This window comes from Dipodomys merriami, unplaced genomic scaffold, assembly GCF_024711535.1.
Source record: "Dipodomys merriami isolate MVZ:Mamm:240054 unplaced genomic scaffold, mDipMer1.0.p SCAF_151, whole genome shotgun sequence".
Lineage (NCBI taxonomy): Eukaryota > Metazoa > Chordata > Mammalia > Rodentia > Heteromyidae > Dipodomys > Dipodomys merriami.
In genome coordinates this window covers 3,027,311-3,049,435 of record NW_027202838.1, presented here as the reverse complement: position 1 = coordinate 3,049,435, position 22,125 = coordinate 3,027,311, and the positions used below count along the sequence as shown (strand labels likewise).

Below are 22,125 nucleotides of genomic sequence, written 5' to 3'. Positions count from 1 at the left end.
CAGAGCAAGCCCTCAGAGTGTATTTTGGACTATAGCCCTCAGCTTTTAGCTCCCAACTAATTTGCCTTATTCTCTTATTTTTATTTTTTATTTTTTGCCACTCCTGGGGCTTGAACTCAGGGCCTGGACACTGTCCCTGAGCTTTCTTTTGCTCCAAGGCTAGCACTCTACCACTTGAGCCACAGCACCATTTCTGGCTTTTTCTGTGTGTGTGGTACTGAGGAATTGAACCTGGGGCTTTATGCATGCTAGGCAAGCACTCTACCACTAAGCCACATTACTCACCCAAGGATATAGAATTTCTTTTTTTTTAATTTAATTTTATTTTATTTGTGAACATACTGTACAGAGGAGTCAATTACATGGGCAGTAGGATATAGAATTTCTGTACACAAATTGTGTAAGAACTTCAACCAAGCTGGATGTCAGTGGCTCATGCCTATAATCCTAGCTACTCAGGAGGCTGAAACTTAAGGATGGCCATTCAAAGCCAGCCCAGGCAGGAAAGGCCATGAGACTCTTAATCTCCAATAAACCACTCAGAAAACCCAAAGTGGTGCTATAGGTCAAGTAGTAGAGCACTCGCCTTGAGCTGAAGAGCTGAAAGATAGGACCCAGGCCCAGAGTTCAAGCCCCACGACCGACAAAAAAACAAACAAAACCTCAATCAAGACATAGAACACCTCAAAAGTTCCTTTGTATACTTTTTCCTGGTACATAGTAATTTTTTTAAACATATTATTTGTAGCAGTTAATCTTGTGGAATTTATTGGATTGAGAGATGCCTAGCAGATTAGCAAAACACATCTCTAGACGTGTCTGTCCATTCTCTTATTTTTAAACTAGGGACGATAATGTTACTTGCCTCTCTAGTTATTGTCCGGAGGAATGAATGAGGTTATGTATGTAAAGCACTTAGCACGGCGCCTGGTCTGTAAGAGATACTTAGGTGAATGCTCTGACCAGAAAAAGCCTCTGTCACAGACACAGAAAGCCCCTGCCTTCAGGGAACTTCTGCATCTCTGTAAAATTTCTACAGTTTGCATGGAATTTGAAGCATTAAGTTATCAGGCATATGAATGATGCTGAGCTCTCCCAGACACTCTGTGGACTATAATTCACCTCCACTTACATCTATGTGTTTCCTTTTGAGAAACCCTCAGGCCTGTGGCACACAAGGATATCCTGTGTCCCCAGTGTTACCCTGGGCCAAGAACTCTGGTCAGGGAAGACATACATCTTTAGGCAGTTCCTTACCCAATGTGATGGGCATGCGCTGGGGCATGCCTACCTGGGGAAAAATAAGGTGTGAGCCTATGTGCCTTGGCTCATCCTGGACCTGAATCTCAGGATGAATCCCATTCCTGTGAACACACAGAAGACTGGGAAAGGCATTCAGGCCAGGGTAACAGCACAAGCGGAGTACAGATGTTAGGGGTTTAAGGCAAGGGCTTCCAGTGACAGGCCCGTTGTATAGGGAAAAAAGCCAGAAAAGCAGCAGTCCCTGGACACTTCACGGGGAGAATTCAGGGCCTCTTCTTTGCCTGCGCTCCTTCCAAGACCCTACACTTCATTTTGTACTCTTTTTCTTAAGGCTTGAAAAAGTAGTAAAATCTTGAAGCCCATAAACCCTAGATCTGCCACTGATATATCATACTTCAATGGAGAGCAATCCCCAAGGGCACTGTCATTTGTACACCATTGTTGGATTATAATTAGAAATACTTTACAGCTATGTTTATTTTTCCTGTTTCTCTCGTGTAAGATGAAATGGTCCATTCCTGGCACAAGCCCACCTTAACCTTAATAATGGGATTAATTTTTTTCATAACTGACTAAGATTGATCTATAATTTCCTTTTGGTGTTCAACTCTGTTACAGTTTTGGTGTCAGCTTATTGAATGGGTTGTGAATGATTGGTTATTTTCCCTGTTTTCTGGAGGACCATGTGCAAGATTCCAATGATCTATTCCTGAAATTTAGGTAGAAGTCATCTTCGAATATATTTGCACTTTCACAAATTATTATTGTTATTTTATTCTATTATATAGACTAAGGAAAAGGCATAGTCTTATCATTCAGAAGAACCTAGATTCAAATTCTGAGTACCTTATTTCTTATCTGGCTTTGGGAGAGAAGAGTTCACTAAATTCTCTGGTTTTATTTTCCCAATCAGTGAAATAGGGGTGACAAGACCCAATTTGGGGGGGATTATCATGAAGGCCTAAGGAGTTAATGTTGAAAAAATATCTAATATCCACCTTAGGTTTTGAACACAATAGGCCTGCTTATGTGTTGTTTTTTTAATTCTGGAGAGATTGCTTTGGATCAGATGGATGGAGTGGGGACCAAGCTTAGGCAGAAGTCTGCTGGGGATGTCGTTCTGATGGGAGGAGGAGGAGGGTGAGAGAAGGATTTGAGAGTGAGTGAGGATGGTTGGGGGAGGTTGACCACTCAAGACCTCAGAAGCAGTAAACAGCAAGGCCAGATGTTGGGGCTTTGGAACAGGGACAGAGAGAGGACAGCTCCAAGCCTCATTCGGGGTGGGTTGCATTTTTGAGGACAAGCAACTCAGTTTTTGCAGCATGCTGAGGGCCGTGATGCCTGAGAGGTACAGTCTGGCAGATATGTTAGTGGAGCCAGGAGAGAGCAATGTTCCCAGTATGGAGCCAAAAGAGGGAGCACTCCCCCCGCCCATCCAGATAATCAGAGTCCTGGGGTCCAGGAAGTGAGTAGAGGTTCTGGAGGCCCATGACATCAGTCCTCACTGTCCACCTCCCACACACACACTCTGCCCTGCCCTGTAGAGGTCCTTGGAGGGGGGTGGGCCAGGGCTCCAGGCACTGTTTGGTAGGTGGTCAGGTGGGAGTCACAAGGTGCTGTGATTGAAGGACTTCTCTGTGGGCAGGGCAAGGGGCTGAGGCTTGGAATGACATTTTCATAGGATCTTGTCTGTCTTAACTCCACAGGAAGGAACTCTTAAAATTATTGATCGGAAAAAACACATATTTAAACTTGCTCAGGGAGAATACGTGGCCCCAGAGAAGATTGAGAACATCTATATCCGAAGTGAACCTGTGGCACAAATCTATGTTCATGGGGACAGCTTAAAGGTGAGGCCCTCCATGCCCTAAACCCTCCGACATGGAACTAGCCTGCTAAAATATCCAGATTCAATATGGTTCTCCAGTCAAACACCAGGATATCCCATCCTTTAAAAAAAAAACTTTTTTTTGAAATTTTCATTTTTATTTTTATTTTTGTTATTCATGGGTCTTGAATGCAGGGCCTGGGCACTGTCCCTGAGCTGTTTTGCTCAAGGCTAGCACTCTACTACTGTGAGCCATAGCACCACTTCCTTCTCATCCATTTTCAAGTTATAGTTAGGTCAAACTAGTTGCTTTAAAGTAGTAGTAATAAACATTTCTGCTACTTTCAACTTATGTTCCACTCACTTCCAAGAAGAATTTTTAGGGTAAAGTGCTAAATCAAACTTTAGAATTTCTACTATTATGTGTGTATATGCATATGTGTGTCTTGCTGGAGACTGAAGCCAGGGCTTTGTGTGTGCTAGGCTAGCTGTCTGCCACTGAAATATACCCACAAATATACGATTTGATTCTTATTATGCAGATGAATTTTTCAGATAAATGGGTATAAGTATTGCAGACAATGATACCGATTGTAATATTGCTTATGGTTATATTATTTTGAGAAGATTGGATTTATTTTGCTGTCAACATCATTTAGATTAGAGGTCATATATGTTATGAATATATTCTATGATATCAAAAATGTTGAATCTATTCTGCTAATTATTTCATTTATATAACTGAATGTTAAATTATTTTGGAAGAAAATGCCACAAAGATTAAAAGAGTTCTTCGTGCATGAAGACTACATTGATGTAAGAATTTCAAAATGGCCTGGAAATTTTGGAAAATGTATAGTGATTTATAGAATTTGGTCACAGAGTTATTTGCACATCCAAAAGATGTGCAGATTTAAGATTGGCATGAGAATCCAAGGTCACATCTATCTCATTTTAATGACTTGACATCGGTAAATTCCTTCCCATAGAGGTAGCAGGGATTATCAGAAAAGTTACAGCCAAGAATGGGTGATCTTTTGGTGGAAAAGTTTTATAGCCTGTGAACATGTTTCATAAGCATGTATTTATTTTTAGAAAAGGGTGGAGTCTGAGACTACCAAGAGATTATTTTTAATATGGGATCATGACCAACCATTTTAAAAGCTTGACCACAATTATGTTTTCCTTTGGTGAACATTGTAGGCCTTTTTGGTGGGCATTGTAGTGCCTGACCCTGAAGTCATGCCTTCGTGGGCCCAGAAAAGAGGAATTGAAGGGGAGTATGCAGAGCTCTGCACAAGAAAGGTCAGTATCATGAGGCTGTTTCCCCAGAGGAGAATCCAAAATGAGAGGCACCCAGAGGGAATTTGTAATATTACTTTGTCCACGGTGAGACTCCGATACCAGAGATTTATCTTGTTATTGTTGAAAAAAATCCCTATTTCTTCTTAGCAATTTGATACACTGTTAGATTTTTTTTTTTTAGAGCCAGCCAGGGGAGATCACAGAAAGTTTATTTTCCAGCCCTATTTTCTTGCAGTTTGGAGTAGAGTAGTCAAAGGAAGGAGGTAACTTGGCCAAGGCCACACAAGCTGATTCCCAGTAGAGTCACATATGAGCTCAGGCTTTCAGACTCAATCCCAGGCCACACACTCTTTCCAAGGGAAAGATGGATTGGCTGTACCACTGGCTTCACAAAGATAGTGATGGAACTGAGGCAGTAACACCTCTTCCTATGCAGAGGGACTCATGTTCCCCGCTTTGGGAAACCTCATGTGACACACAGGAGAATTGCTATTTTCTGGCTCAGCAGCAGCCCCTATTTCACGGTCTATTTCTCTGCAGGAGCCATAGACCCCATCACTCCCACAGGGCTGTGGGCTCAGCTGGCAATGCTAGAGTCACCAGGCCAAAAAACCAAAACAGAGGGATACACCATATAAGAAAAGCACCCACAGCTGGGCATTGGTGGCTCACTCCTGTAATCCTACTTACTTAGGAGGCTAAGATCTGAGGATCATGGTTCAAAGCTAGCCCAGGCAGGAAAGTCTATGAGACTCTTACCTCCAGTGAACCACTAGTAAACTGGAAGTAGCACTGTGGCTCAAGTGGTAGAGCTCTCTCATTGAGCTGAAGAGCTCAGGGACAGTACCTAGACGCAGAGTTCAAGTCCTATGACCAACAAAAAAGCAAAAAAAAAAAAAAGCACTCATGAAGATACTGTAACTTTGACTATACAGGGAGTGTAAAAGACACATAAATGAAAATATTTTATCTTGTGATTTGAACGTTAACTTTCATTGCTGTGCAAAAACAAGAAGAAAAAAGCAAAACAAAACCTTGTGATTCCTTAGCCTGCTCACAATGACTCCTTTGGGCGTCTGCAGCCCTATCTTGCCTGCTGGGAGGTGGTTATTGGTGTGTAGAAATGTCAGCCTGAGCAGAGGAGGGAACACCTATCTGCACAATCACTGCTTAACACTTTACTTGAAGCATGTTGTTTTCTTCCCTTCCCCCTCCCCCATTCTGAAATGTCTTCTTGTTGTAATTTCACTTCTGTCATTCCCTTCAGGAGTTGAAGAAAGCCATTTTGGACGATATGGTGAGGTTAGGAAAAGAAAGTGGACTCTATTCTTTTGAACAGGTAATTGCTATCTTCCCTATACTAGTTACAGCTCTTCGTGATGAAAATTAACTTCAACCATGGTGCCCCTGACCTAGATTCCTTCCTCTCCATGGCACAGCCAGCCAGAAGGCTGGGTGCCGACAGACCCCCCCTAAAGGCCTGTTTCAGACTGGCTTCAGCAGCCTGCCCCTGAACTAAAATAGGTCATTGGATAAGTGAGCCTGCATTCGCCGTTCTAAGAATCACAGACTTCCCTAAAGCTGAAATACTAGCCTCACGGTTACTAGTAGATCATGTGAACACTATCCATCTCCCAAGCTGCCTGCAGTGCTACAGACTAGAGCCCTACCTTATTTTTACTTTTATGAGGGACAGTTTTCTTGGCTTGCAGCAGGGAGTTTGCTTGCTAGTGGGACATGGGAAAACTCAGTTCCTCTCGGGCCAGGGATCTGTCAGCCCAGCATGCTTTCTTCAACATGGAGCAAAGAATGAGCTCACAGGGAGAGGACAAAGACCTCCAAGCCCTCTCAGACCCTGCAGAACTGGGATTCTTACTGCACAAGCACACATGGCCCACTTACATGTGCGGTCTACACATCTTCCTTAATGAACATTGAAAGAAAAAATTCTTACATGTGTGGTCTACACATCTTCCCTAATGAACATTGAAAGAAAAATGTCAATATATTAAAATATATTTAAAATTCTGCACACAGAAAATAGCAATATAGACTTAAATGTTTGTCTTTATTGAAAATAATTGTTTCTCATAACATTTTGTTCCCCTGAATAATAAGATGAGTAGTCAGCATAGGGAAATTTAAAATTTTTATATGTTCAAGGGCTTGAGATATATTTCAAGTGGTAGAGCAGCAAGAGGCCCTGAGTTTGAACTCCAGTAGCACAAAAAAAAAAAAAATTAAAAGAAAACACTCACGAAATGTTATATGTATATTTGGTAACCTAAGAATATTTAAAATCACTTAAACACAAAATTCTTGTAATGTTTTAATTGGGAATTTAAAACATTTCCAGGGTGCCAGTGGCTCACGCCTGTAATCCTCCTAAAATTTTGCAACATTTAATTACCATTTCTCATCGGGTGCTATTTGCTCATGCCTGTAATCCTAGCTGCTCAGGAGGCTGAAGATTGTGGTTCTATGTATGCTACCCCAGCAGGAAAGTCTGTGACATTCTTTTTTTTTACTTTTTTTATTTTGCCGGTTGTGGGGCTTGAACTCTGAGCCTGGGTGCTGTCCCTGAGCTCTTCAGCTCAAGGCAAACACTCTACCACTTGAGCCACCGGGCCACTTCTGGTTTCTGGTGGTTAATTGGAGATAAGAGTCTCACAGACTTTCCTGCCTGGGCTGGCTTTGAACCACAATCCTCAGATCTCAGCCTCCTGAGTAGCTAGGATTACAGTCATGAGCCACCTGCACCAGGCTCTTATCTTCAGTAAACTACTCAGAAAAAGCAGAAAACAGCAGGAGAGCAGAAGCTCAGGGACGGCAGCCAGACCTCAAGTTCAAACCCCAGTACTTACAACATAACACACATACAAAATTTTCATAAATTGATTTTAAAATTTTTAAATTTCGAACTGAGGAAAATTAAACGTAGTATCAGGATCTAAGACTATCATTTTTCTTTTGAATTAGATATTTATATTAATCCAGTTTGAAAGAAACTCGGCTTTACCCTCATTTGTCAGTATATTTCACAGCAGTTAAAGCCTGAGTCTTTATTTTTTAAAACAATCAAATCTGAAACATTCAGGGGACAAACATATATGTATCTGAATGCGGGGTCCTTTTTGGCACATTATTACTTAAGTCTATGCTAGAACTGATTCCATTCCCTTCCTTAATGGGGAGTTGTGTGACTAAATCCTCTGTGACCCTGTATAGTCCCCAGGCCAAGGCCAAGGGCTGGCTGTCAATAGCCTGGGAACATGTGTCCATACCCTTGTGTATTCCTAAGGCCTGCACGCCCTCTGCTGATGCTAGCGTGTATTACCAACCCCAGGACAAGAAAAGATTGGTAACATTCAGATCCTTCTCCTTGGGATGTGCTGGGGAAAGGACAGTTTCCAGCGTTACCTGTTGCTTTCTAATGAGACCAGATATAGATCTGGACTTTTCCCATTCCTTACACATTGTCTACTCCAGTGAGTTTCCCTCACCATGGTAACCTCAAATACAAGGAAGCCATGTGGTGAGCCAGGAGTCTTTAATTTTATTACTAGGATTATCACCACTTGATTTTCTCTCTGTCTCATTCTCTTCCTTTCTATGTAGCATCTGTCCCACCACGGTAACGTGTGCCCTCAGCAACCACAGGAGAGCGAACAAGCAGGGCTTGTGCCTGAGGAGCGTGTGCTCCCAGCTGGAAGCCAGAGTGCAACATACGTTTTTCCAGTTAATCAGCACTCTATTGTCAGCTTGTCCTTTCCTTCCTCAAAGATGAATTGTTTGTCAGGTGCTGGTGGCTCACACCTGTAATCCCAGCTACCCAGGAGGCTGAGATCTACAGACCTCACTTCGAAGCCAGCCTGGGCAGGAAAATCCTTGATACTCCTATCTCCAGTAAACTACCAGAAAAGCCAGAAGTGGTGCTGTGGCTCAAGTGGTAGAATGCTTGCCTGGAGCAAAAGAAGCTCAGGGACAGAGTGTGTGTGAGTGAGTGTGTGTGTGTGTGTGTGTGTGTGTGTGTGTGTGTGTGTGTGTGTGTGTGTGTGTGTGTGTGTGTGTGTGTGTGTGTGTGTGTGTGTGTGTGTGTGTGTGTGTGTGTGTGTGTGTGTAATGGGTTTTAAATTTAGGGCCTGGGCGCTGTCCCTGAGCTTCTTTTGCTCCAGGCTAGCACTCTCCCACTTGAGCCACAGCACCACTTTGGGCTTTTTCTTATGTGGTACTGAGGAATCGAGCCCAGGGCTTCATGCATGCTAGGCACCAGGGCTTCATGCATGCTAGGCAAGCACTCTACCACTAAGCCACATTCCCAGCCCCCTCATAGGCTTTTATATAGGCTGGCTTCAAACTCTGATCCTCAGGTCTCCTGAGTAGCTAGGATTACTGGTGTGAGCCACTGACACCTGGCAATAGGAAGCATTTTTCTATCATAATTAAAATAGGTAGGTACCTTGTAAGCATTTGAGCACATTTAACTATAACATCATAATATTTTTGATAATTGCATTGCCTAATTTCATAGGCAGTGTAAAATGAACTTGGACACTTGATGTTTTCCAAATTCTGCCTGGTCAGGACTAAATGTGATAATTTCCCTAAAATGTGTGGGGTTTTTTCTGTATCTCTTCTTCCTAAATTATTCATTTGGTGGATATTACCTATAAGCAATACTGAATTAAATATATTTCACTCATTAATACCTCCGAAAACCATAAAATATTACATAACTTCAAATTTATGAAAAGTTAATGCTTTTATGAATTGGCACAAATGGAGACTTCTGAGGTCTTTTACTCTAATATATTTAAATACTACAGTATTTCAAAATTAAGAAAAAGGTCTGTACAATCTCTTCTCAGTGACAAGTGTGTGGTTTCTAGAAGGAAGCTAAGATAAAAACATTTCCTTTCTTCTTTCTTCCACAAAAACTTATTAAAAGCTCACGCCTGTAATCCTAGCTACTCAGGAGACTGAGATCTGAGGATCGTGGTTCAAAGCCAGCCCAGGCAGGAAAGTCTGTGAACAGACTCTTATTGCCAGTAAACCACTAGAAAACCAGAAGTGGCGCTGTGGCTGAAGAGCCGCCCACTTTGAACTAAAGAGCTGAGGGACAGCACCCAGGCCCAGAGTTCTAGCCCCATGACTGGGGAAAAAAACAAAAACAAAACAAAACTTATTAAAGGGACTGGGAATGTGGGCTTAATGGTAGAGTGCTTGCCTAGCATGCATGAAGCTCTGGGTTCGATTCCTCTGTACCACATACACAGAAAAAAACAAAAGTGGCGCTGTTGCTCAAGACGTAGACTGCTACCCTTGAGCAAAAGAAGCTCAGAGACAGTGCCTAGGCCCTGAGTTCAAGCCCCTGGTGTGGCAAAAAAAAAAAAAAAAAAAAAAAAAAAACATTAAAAATTAGAAAGCCAGGAAGTGGCGCTATGACTCAAGCAGTAGAGCACTTGCCTTGAGCTGAAGAGCGCAGGGACAATGCCCAAGCCCAGATTTCAGGCCCCACGACTGACCAGAGTTCAGGCCCCACGACTGACCCCCCCAAAAAAAAAATACTTAAATACTAAAAATAAAAAAAAAAAATTAGAAAGCCAAGCTGGGCGCCGGTGGCTCACGGCTGTAATCCTCAGGAGGCTGAGATCTGAGGATTGCTGTTCAAAGCCAGCCCAGGCAGGAAAGTCAATGAAACTCCTATCTCCAATAAACAACCAGAAAACTCAAAGTGGCGCTATGTAGCTCAAGTGGTAGAGTGCTAGCCTTGAGCTGAAGAGCTGAGGGACAGCACTCAGGACGAGTTCAAGCCCCACCACACACACACACACACACACACACACACACACACACACACACACACACACACACACACACACACACACACACACACACACACACACACACACACACACACACACACACACACACACACACACACACACACACACACACACACACACACACAATTAGAAAGCCAGTTTCATGGTGTAAATGGAAAAAGTAGAGAATAAGGATTCCCATGCTCTTTGCTGGTTCACATTTAGACACTGGTTATGTATGAGAAAACAATTATAGAACATACAAATGCATTTTATTGTTGCTTTACTTCTAGGGGAAAAAATAGAGATTTGGGGCCTGCAGTTGAGGTCAGTGTTAAGCAACTCATTTTTTTTTTCCATTTACTGCTTCGACTTTTATTCATTCAAGTCAGCCATTCAGGATATTTTGGGGCAGAATTTAAATGGACCCAAGGCTGTAGGTCAGACTACAGCATGGACTGACAGCCTAGCAGCCGTGTCACTCTGATCTTCTCACTAAAGGATTTTCAAGGGAGCTGTGTTCTGGCCTTCTACAAGGCTGAATTTGATGAGACAGTCTCTTCTCAGGACTGTGGGGAAAGACAGTCATGTGACCTATACATCCTTTTCCTCTCCCCTTCCCACCTGTCCCCCCCCCTCCACACACACACACACACACTCGAGCGCTTTCAGTTTGCTGCAGGGAGCAGGTTTGACAGAAGTTCAAAATATTTTTGTTTATTTCATCCCAAGATCAGGTTCTTTCAGATTTGGGACTGGACATAGACTCTTATCCTAATCACAGTGTTCTCATGCTGTTAGAAATCCAGCTGAGCTGAGACCTAAGCTGTAAGGACTGTAGAAATGGCATCCTAGCATTTGCATTACCCTTCTAAAATTGTTATTAATTCCATATAAAAAGGGCAGGGTAGGGCTGGGAATGTGGCTTAGTGGTAGAGCACTTGCCTAGCATGCATGAAGCCCTCAGTTCAATTCCTCAGTACCACATATGCAGAAAAAGCCAGAAGTAGCCGGGCACCAGTGGTTCTCAGGCCTGTAATCCTAGCTACTCAGTAGGCTGAGATCTGAGGATCATGGTTCAATGCCAGCCCAGGCAGGAGGCTCTTATCTCCAATAAGCCACTCAGAAAACCAGAAGTGGTGCTGTAGGTCAAAGCTATCCTTGAGCTGAAGAGCTGAGGAACAGTACACAAGCCAAGAGTTCAGGCCTCACAACCAAAAAAAAAAAAAAAGTAATTCCTATTCCTGACCAAGTACCTCACATTTTTTTCATAAGAACTTAATTTTGAAATGCTTTGTCAGACTCATCTTTAGCCAAGAGCCTCGGAATTCCAGGTATTTAGATTGGGTATCCAAGTAGCAATTCTCCCAAGATGTGTGGAAACTTTGGCAGCTAGAACACTGGCTGTAGAGTTAGCACAGAATCCCACACCCCTACTTCCCTTACGTGCTGTTGCTAAGGCAACAGTCAACCCTTCATTTCAACAAGTTTTGGGTTTTTTGTGGGTTTTTTGGTTCGAGACTAGTACTTGAACTCAGGACCTGCTGCTTTTGCTCATTGGCTAGCGATCTTCCAACCCTCTATTTGGACAAGTGTCTGTGTCTTCGAATGAATATGATTTATTAATTCTGAGCTCCTTTGAAAATGTTTCCATTCTCTAATTATAAATATGGGTAAAGGGCTGGGAAGGTGGTTCAGTGGTAGAGCGCTTGCCTTGCATGCATGAGTCCCTGGGTTCAATTCCTCAGCACCAACATAAGCAAAAAGAAAAAAAGCCGGAAGTGGCGCTGTGGCTCAAGTTGTAGAGTGCTAGCCTTGAGCTGAAGAGCTGAGGGACAGCGCCCAGGCCCAGAGTTCAAGGCTCCACGACCGGACCCAAAATAAATAAATAAAACATATGGGTAAAATGCTAGAATTTATTAGACTGTTTTTCTTAGAAGCTTTTTAATTGTTGAAGTTGCAAATATCGCTGTCTTAGGGTTCCTTATTTTATATCGAGTATTCAAAAAGAAAAATCAAGTGAATGTGATAGTTTTTCTTTCTTTTTTTTTTTTGTCAGTCGTGGGGCTTGAACTCTGGGCCTGGGCGCTGTCCCTCAGCTCTTCAGCTCAAGGCTAGCGCTCTACCACTTAAGCTACAGTGCCACCTCCGGTTTTCTGGTGGTTTATTGGAGATAGGAGTCTCACGGTCTCTCCTGCCCGGGCTGGCTTTGAACCGCGATCCTCAGATCTCAGCCTCCTGAGTAGCTAGGATTACAGGCGTGAGCCACCAGCACCCGGCGAATGTGATAGTTTTTCTAACAAAGAATTCCTGGTCATCTTTATTCACCAGACAGGATACTAGCTTGTTAACTAACATCAGTGGTTTTGAACAACCATTGATTGACACATTGACTTTTTTTTTGGAGGGGGGGGGCCAGTCCTGGAGCTTGAACTCAGAGCCTGGGCACTATCCCTGAGCTTCTTTTGCTCAAGGGTAGCGCTCTACCACTTGAGCCACAACTCCACCTCTGGTTTTATTTGGTGGTTGATTGAACATAAAGAGTCTCATGGACTTCCCTGCCCAGGCTGTCTTTGAACCATGATCCTTAGATCTCAGCCACCTGAGATGTGAGCCACTGACATTTTTTGGTTTTTTGTTTGTTTGTTTTTGGTTTTTTAACACTTGCCTGGTTTGGAAAGTCTTTCCGACTGCTTCTCCCTCGGCACACAAATAGCTCCACTGATTCCCTTTGTCCTTCATACAGCTTGCTAATACTTGTCCAGTGTCTCTCTGTGTACTGGATACAGATATGCTCTTCCTGAAAACAGGTCTATTCCTGATTCCTTTTTGTAATCTCAGTGCTTGGCACTGAATATTAACGAACAGTTTGTTTCCATTTATTGACTTATTAACTGAATAAGTAGGAAGAGAAATACTTGGATGGCCTTGAGGCATGTCAAATGGGCTAAAGTATTATTAACATAATGTGGATTTAACATGACCTGTGTATCTATTCCTATAGGAATCTTTGTTCTTCTGGTATCCCATTCTCTTACACAATACACATGCTCTTACCTTGTATCTATTGAATGCTGTGTTTTGTTCCTGTTAAAAGATGTTTTCTGCATTTTGGTTTTTTGTAGGTTAAAGCCATTTACATCCATTGTGAAATGTTCTCAGTTCAGAATGGCTTACTGACACCAACACTAAAGGCTAAGAGACCTGAACTGAAAGAGTACTTCAAAACACAAATAGAAGAGCTTTATTCCATCCCCATGTGAAGGTCAAGGAAAGTTCTTCTCAGTATAACGGACTGTGCAGCAATATTATAGTAATCCTTGAAAGTAATGAATCAAAATGATACAGCTGAAAATGAATAAGCACCTGATTTTTATGACTGAGCCTTTTCTGTCCCAAGAGGTCTTTAACAATATTTTCGCTATCATCACTGAGTACACTTTATTTTTTATTAAAATGATATTGTAGCACGCTGCTAAAAAGGTCTCAAATGGCAATGTAAAAATCAAGAACTGTGTACCACTAAAAGTAATATATTCTCGATGTTCACAAATTCCTATTAAACATAAAGGAGAAAACCATCACTGATATATTGTACTTAATTATTTGTGGAATAATAACCAGATAGAGAAAAATATAGGCAAATTGTGGACTACCTCATTCAATAACTGATGTCAACATTACAATTAAATGAGTTAAAATGAAAACTAGGTATACAAAATCATGCTAGAACAAAACATAACTCGCTTTATACATGGCTTCATACATGGCTTCAGGTTCCTTAAATATAACAGTCCTACTGATGTAGGATTTTTTCTTCTGATTTTTTCCTTTTATTCATGGAAAATGAATTCATTAAATTCAAATATTCTTAAAAGCAAATGTTATATTTCTATAACAACTTACAAAGATCTTTTAGTAAGTTTTCTCATTTATTATGTGCACTGAAATGTTCAAGAACTACCTATAAAAATGTAATGTAAAACTATTTAAGGATAGGATGATTATGTTCATGGATTTATTACTATAATGAATTTTAAGTGATGTCCTTGGACTGTACAGTGAATGGATCTTAGTGAAGGCCCAGAGGGAGAAACTCCGTAATTTCTCAGGGTGGGAAGCAATCAATGTACCTATGTTATTTGCCAATGTCTTTCCCTCTTCCATTTTCAATATGTCCATGCTGAACATGGAAGAAACAATATGGCTGTCATTCTGAACCATTTCACTTTCTTTCAATAAGATTATCAAGACAGCCTGTGGGGAAGAGTAGATGTTATTTCCAAAGACATCACTTTGGAGAACCTTCTTACCATGCCCTAGAAAACTTTACAGATCCCAGTGTATAGAAATACCTGCTAATGGCTTGATGCCATTTGTAGAATAAAAACTCATTTCTTGCACTATAGGTGCCAAGGTCACATACACCTGAGTGCCAAGAATTTGATATAACTAAAGCTCTGGTTCCATGGAGAGCAATTCAGTTCCAAGCATCCAAAGAAGGCATGATCCATAGACTGGTGTTTATTTGTTTGTTTTTTCCTGTAGGGATAGGAGAGAGCACATGAACAATTCATGAGTGATTCATGTGTCCATTCACATGAACACACAGTTGGGTCCAGCTGTTTCTCAATGAATTCTGTCCATTAAAATTTGCCCCATCCTTTGGGCTATTATCAGTGATTATCAGTCAGCAAAAAATGGACCACAACTTCATTTGGTGCATTTATTCTTTTTTTTTAATGTATTCCTTGAGCATAGTATCTGAAGACCCACTGTTGAACTTACAAATTTGACAGTTAGTAAATGAGCTAATTCTGTGTGCATTAATTGTTTTCTGTGGTGCTGGAAGATTGAACACAGGATCTTTCCCATGTTAGGCAAATGCTCTACCCCAGAGCACACTTGGCCCTATATACATTGTTAAAGGTCTTTCTGACTTAGTGTCCAAGGCTATATCTGTATAGCTCTGGCTTTTCATTTAATGTCATCAGCATACCGGAATGGGTCATTCATAGTACTTGAAGGGCAAGTAGCTTCACATTTCAAAAAACTAAGTAAAGGCAAGGAATGTGGCTTAGTGGTAGAGTGCTTGCCTAGCATGCATGAGGCCCTGGGTTCGATTCCTTGGCACCACATAAACACAATAAATAAAAAATATAATTATTAAAAAAAAAAAACTAAGTAAAGGAAGCTCCCCCCACCTCCCTACAGTCCATCTGTGGCTATAATTTTAGAAGGATGACTGGTGATTTTTTTTTTAAGTCCTGAGGATTAAATCCAGGGCCGTGCACATGCTAAGCAGGTATACTATCACTCAGCTACATCCCCAACCCTTGTTTTGAGATAGAGTCTCACTATGTGGCCAAGACTGGCCTTCAGTTCACAAACCTCCTGCCTGCCTCAGCCTCCTGAGTGTTGTGATTTCTGGTATGCACCACTGTGCCTGGCTTCCAAAAGAATGTTGAACAATATAAACAAATTATTTTAAACTTATTTGGATTCTGTTTATATAGCACTTAGAAATGAGTAACTATGGACAACTTCAAGTTTCTTCTTTTTGTCACTCAAAAAGACTTTGTCTCACCTGGACATCTTAGCTACTTGCAGGGCAGTGATGAGGAGAATCACATTTTGAGACCAACCTGACTGAAAACATCATGCAACCCCAGGTCAAAAGAAAAGCTGTGGGCTGGGAAGGTGGCTCAGTGGTAGAGTGCTTGCCTTGCATGCATGAGGCCCTGGGTTTGATTCCACAGCACTACATAAATAGAAAAATCCAGAAGTGGCGCTGTGGCTCAAGTGGTAGAGCACTGGCCTTGAGGTGAAGAGCTGAGGGACAGCACCCAGATCCAGAGTTCAAGCCCAACGACTGACAAAAAAAAGAAAAAAAAGGAAAAATCTGGGTGTAGTGGTGTACCTGTCATCCCAGCAACAGCATAAAAGCATGGAATAGGAAGATCATGGTCCAGACTGGCCTGGGCAAAAATAAAAAAGACTATCTCAAAGACTATCCAGAAAAAAAAAAAAAAAAAAAGGCTAGAGATGTAGCTGAAGCACTAGTATGCCTGACTAATAAGCATAAAGCCTCGAATTTAATCTTCAGTACTGACAGAGAATTCTTTACATTTCCACTGGACTTCCAGAATTATATGGAAAGCTTCACCTTGGAGCCAACAAATGTGCTGAGAAATTAAATGATAAGCCCTAAATGCATTGCATGTCCAATTTATTCCTCTAACTCCATATAATTTTGTAATAAAGGAGAATTTAAACAATATGTATTAGTAATGAGAAAATACTGTTGCTTCAGATTTCCTAGTCTTAGGTTCCTTTGTGCTTTTTTTTTTGGAGTGGGGGAGAGGGTGTCTATTCCTCTTTAACCAATATAATGAAAGGATTTGTATGTAAGAGTCATGGTCACATTGGGAATGAAATCCTGTTTAAGTGTTGATGTATTACAAGGAATCAGTTTCTTAAGCATAAATACATTTTTTAATGTTTGGCCTTTTAACCTGAAGGGTTATTAATTCTCGTACAAAACCTGTTGTGTACAATATACAATAGGATATATACCTATATTGTTTTGGGGTTTTTTTTCCTTTTGCCATGGACAATACCTTCATATAGTACTGATATTTCCCTCTGGTTGGGAGAAATTACTCTAGCCAGGTGTATTACTTTATTGTTGTTGTTGTTGTTGTTGTTGGTTCTGGGGCTTGAACTCTGGGCTTGAGCGCTGTCCCTCAGCTCTTCAGCTCAAGGCTAGGGCTCTACCACATGAGCTACAGCGCCACTTCCAAGCCAGGTGTATTATACAGGCCTAAGCCATGTGTTAGAACTGAAACTCAGAAATCCCAGGATAAACCAAACTTTGAATCACACACACACACATACAAAAATCACTTCCACTGTAAATTTAGGTAAAATTACAAGCATGAGAAGAGGGGGGGAAAAAAAAAACAGGAGTTCCAAATGGGATTTTTTAAAATCAGGAAATGTTTTAGCAAGTTGAAATGAGCACTTAATTTGATTGTAAAAACCCATCCAAGAACCAGTGATCTTTAATTTTGATGAGGACGGGAAGGAAATGAATGGTTCTCAATGTTCCAAATGTACACAGCACAAATGTGATATAATTCCTTAAGATACAAAATACTACAAAAATGAATGTAAAGAATGAGAAGAGATGTATTTTTGCATGAAAACAGGCTACTTCACAAACTTGCTTAATATCTCAGGAAAAAATGAATAATCATGTGTAAAATCAGTAAACTTTAAGTTGTTGACTGTATTTTCTTGCCAGTTTTTATTTTAAGGAAGCATTTAAATGAAAGTACAAAGGATCCTGCTAGTCTAAATTTTTTCTTAAGTATGCTGCAATAGCCTGCCTGAATTTGCATTTAACTACAATAAGAATGGGATTCATATCCAAGAGAGGACCCTAAATGAGATACTCTTTCGTGAGAACTCTTAATGGTTCTAATACAGAGGCAATAGATAAATACTTGGAATACAAGCTTTTCTTAATCTGGTCCCAAACAAGAAGGGTTTACATGAAGTAACATCAGCATTTCAATATCCATTTGATTGATTAAGTTTCCTTGTTAAATCATCACAGTGATTGCATGGAAGAAAAAAACTGGCTATTTTTGAAGAATTGCTTCTACTTTCAATTTTTAAAAAATTGAGGGGATTAAAACATTACTTTTTACATATGCCTAAATGTATCTTAACTGTTAATTATATTTTCATTTGCTTTGTTATAATAGCGTGCATGTAAAATATAAAATGCATTTATGAAGACTTTTGTAAAAAATAAAGGATTATTTCTCAAAGTTGCTTATAATGGCTATTTTACCTATTTATACAACATAATCCTACAACTATGTTGGATAATCATCCATTGTGGTATGTTTGGTAGCAGAGTATTGAGCTGTATCACCAGCTCAACTCTACATTGTTGTCACTCTCTGTATGTTCCCCCATAAATCCAAATTTTCTGGTGTACCCAGGAAGGCTCTCGGAATTCTTCATCTCCAGATGTGTCCTGGATTTAGATCATTTTCATACTTTCAAAAGAACAAATAACAGGGTGCTGGTGGCTCATGTCTATAATCCTAGCTTCTCAGGAGACTTGAGATCTGAGGATCACATTCAGTCAGAGCCAGTCTGAGCAAACCAATCTATGAGAGTCCCCAATTAACCAGCAAAAAGCTGAAAGTAGAGGTATGGCTGAAATTGCAGAGCCTTAAGAGGAAAACACCAAGTAAGAGGATTAGGCCTTGACTTCAAGTCCCAAGACTAGTGCACACACACACACATAGACACATACACAAAGGAACAAATAACTTCAAATATTCCATCATGATGGCCTTTGAAAACTACTCCATGTCTTCTAATCCTATGCAAACTAAAGGGTAGACTTTCTCATAATTGCATAGTCTACTATGTTCTAAGGTCTGTAGATTCTCCCTTTACATCCTTGCTATCATTTGCTCCTCTCTCCTCACAGCTGTTGGAGCCACCCTCATGGAGTGTGGGGCAAAGGCAGGTGAGTACTGGATTTGAACTAAGAGCCTCATGATTGCTAGGCAGGCACTCACCCTGCGAAGCCATACCTCTAGTCCTATTGTGCACTAGTTATTTTTTGAGAGAATATCTCAGTTCCTCCCCAGGCCTGTGCTTAGACTCATATCTGTCTATTTTAGGCTTCCTGTTATAGCTAGGATGACTAGCACACAGCAACACCTACCTTCTTTTTCCTTTGAGATGGAGTCTGGAAAACTTTTCTACCCAGGCTGGCCTAGAATTTATGATTCTCCCAATCTCAGCTTCTCAGGCAGATGGGACAGGACCATGGGCACTTGGCTACCTTCATCTTGTGTCTGGAAATTACAGTGCTTTGTTAAGCTATCTTCAGGTTCTTACCTCAGTTTCCTCAGATTTCACCAGCACATTTTAGCCAAGCAATTCATTTCCTTTTGATGACTTTCCAGTTTCCAAGATAAAGTTCAGTCTATCCAGTTGCATACACAAGGACCAGCAGCTCTTCTGGCCCTTTCTAAGGCACAATGTGTTAAGTTATGACACTGGTACTAGAGTACTGGGTGTGGGTGTGGGATTAGTCCAGTGAAGGAAGTGGAAGACATTTGATGTATCCTTCATATCTGGTGCTTTCACCACTCTAAAGTTTGGGAGATGGGCAGGAGTGACATCAACCTCATGGGACACACATTTCCTTTTTTTTGTCTTTCCAGTCATGGGGCTTGAACTGGGCTTAGGCGCTATCCCTCAGCTCTTTAGATCAAGGCTAGTACTCTACCACTTGAGCCACAGCACCACTTCCAGTTTTCTAGTGGTTTATTGGAAATAAGAGTCTCATGGACTTTTCTGTCTGGACTGGCTTTGAACCATGATCCTCGGATCTCAGCCTCCTGAGTAACTAGGATTACATTCATTAGCTACCAGCACCCGGCCACATTTCCTTTTATAGACTGGCTTTAGGTGAAGTTTAAATAGATTTCCTTTTGTGACTCTAGTCCTTTCCCTTCCCCTTGCCACCAAGAACTAAAAATTACTTACTTTTACTTTTGGAAGGTCTGGATCCCAGAGGCACTTGGCCCAGAAATGGAAGAAACATCGAAAATAAAAACAAATTAAACTAAAAGCTGACCTGCTCTTTAATCGTCTTGTTCTCTAAAACTCTGCCCTACTGTACTGAATTAGATCCACTGAAGTATCATCAAGTGAAGATTTGTGGGAATGACTGCATAAGGTTGAAACCTGGTTTGAAAACTTTGATATTTTTTCTTTAGCCATAAGGGTCCTTCAGCCAGGCACTAATAACTCACACCCATAAGCCCAGTAGGCTGAAATCTGAGACTCTTCTCTCCAAATGGCCAGCAAAAAGCTCCAAGTGGAGTTGTAGTTCAATTGTTAGATCACCAGAGCCAAGTAAGAGTGTGAAGCCTTGATTTTGTCCCAATACCAACACATATACAACACATTTAAAGAAATCCTTCAGGGCTGGGAAGGTGGCTCAGTGGTAGAGTGCTTGTCTCACATGCATGAGGCCCTGGGTTTGATTCCTCAGCACCACATAAGCAGAAAAAGGCAGAAATGGCACTGTGGTTCAAGTGGTAGAGTGCTAAGCTTGAGCTGAAAAGCTAAGCAACAGCACCTTGGGCCCAGAGTTCAAGCCCCATGACCAACTAAAAATAAAAATAAATTTAAGAAAAAAATCATTAAAGATGTTCTAGCCCCCTTGTTTTGCAGCTGAGGAAACTGCTCCCATCTCTCCTAACATGGCTGGAGATACCCTTCTGTGTGCTCTCTTACCACCCCCTTCCACTGCAACAGCAGGCCCAATAAAGACCTCTCTTGAGTTGTCTGTCTTGCCTACTATTGGTTCTCACCTTTAGTACTGTGGGCCAAGCTGATAACACGACAAAAAAAGGAAAGAAGCAGTGGGTGTCCAGAGGCCTTTCAGCAAGAAGAGCCCAGCTAGGCCAGGATCCTTTGTATTGCAGAAATCTCTGAGGCAGACTCTGGCCTCCTGGTGGGTGCAATTATCCTGGATTGCCCCATCAGCAGAAACTGGGTTTGCCTCCAACAAGGTAAAAAAGGAGGCTGAAGTAGTTTAGGAGGAAATGAGTAACAACCATGGGTAAGCTGTGGGAGAGCCACCTCCCACCATTGTCCCAACCTAGGTGATTAAGACCTTTAACACTTTTGGCTTTGGGCAGGATCCTAGCCCTGGAACCTTGGGGCTTCTGCCACAGTTGTCAAAGACCTCTCAAATGTGATGCACAAGAGCTGTGACTGTAGAGATAGCCACCTGCTGCTGACTGGTGTCATTCACTTCAGTTGCTTGCAAACATCCACCACCAAGAACTTAAACAATTGGCTTCTTGTCTAACCAGGATTTCTAGCTAAGTAGAGAATATATATATATATATATATATATATATATATATATATATATCTCCTAACCAGCTAGATTGTGACAAAAGCACTGGTATATCTACCAGTGTAGATAGATATAGACAAAGTATCGGCAAGGAGGCCTACCCTTTTCTCCTTTACAAAGTCATGTTTTGACGGTTGATGATATATTAAGTCTGTTGTCATGAGCTGAGTTTAAGCTTTTAAAAATTAAGTACATTTTACTATGGAAATACTGTGCATATGTAGGCGCTTATATACACATGTAATACTGGAGTCTCAGGAAAATCTTGGCACGCTCCTGTAATTTCATCTCTAAAGACTGTCCTTTTCAATGTGTGAAATGCTAATTTTTTTTTCCTTTAGAAGAAGATGGTTACTGTTATGTGTTTAAAATGAATATTGTACAGGAACTCAGTCTCGAGGAAACAGAGAAGCGACATTTTCAGAAGTCAAATTGGGAGTCTTTATTGGAGAGCCAGTGACTGCGGGTAGACTCCTGTCTCAAAGACCTGTAACCCCTTGAATACTCAACACTGATAGAAACCTGTGCCCTAAGAACAGGAGAGGAAAGAAAAAGCAGAAAATACCAACAAATCAGATCACCTCCAATAGACAGCTGGCATGAGACACCATGGTGACCAGAGAAGAACCAGGAGACACAAGACATGACGCATGGTGTCCTGACGCCTGAGCTCATCTGGGCCTAAATAAGGTCAAGGTCAGGGGGCAAGGTCACAGGAAAACTCCAGAGTCTCAGTTCAAATCACAGGACTGACAGGTCCAGTAATCTATCAGCCAAGTCCCCACCCCCTGGGCTCTGGGAATCCAAGCACACCTATCACCTGAGGGTGGAACTTCCCTGCCTCTACCATGAAGACAAGATGGCACCAGTTAAACCCAATTCCCTATCATCCACCGTGTAGCCAAGATGGCACCGGTTAAATCCAAGATCCT

The 22,125-nt window shown here is 41.4% G+C and overlaps 1 protein-coding gene across 3 annotated transcripts in view; it reads left to right on the top strand.

Moving 5' to 3' along the window:
* Positions 1–13,802, top strand: part of LOC138827201 (long-chain-fatty-acid--CoA ligase 6) — a 61,912-nt gene extending 48,110 nt beyond the window's left edge. For all 3 annotated transcript variants that reach the window (XM_070022710.1, XM_070022709.1, XM_070022707.1), the window contains exons 18-21: positions 2,970–3,113; positions 4,295–4,396; positions 5,664–5,735; positions 13,347–13,802. In XM_070022710.1, the coding sequence (XP_069878811.1) occupies positions 2,970–3,113; positions 4,295–4,396; positions 5,664–5,735; positions 13,347–13,484 (456 nt within the window). In that variant the 3' untranslated portion in view covers positions 13,485–13,802. The remainder of the gene's footprint in view (positions 1–2,969; positions 3,114–4,294; positions 4,397–5,663; positions 5,736–13,346) is intronic.
* The last annotated feature ends 8,323 nt before the right edge of the window (positions 13,803–22,125 follow it).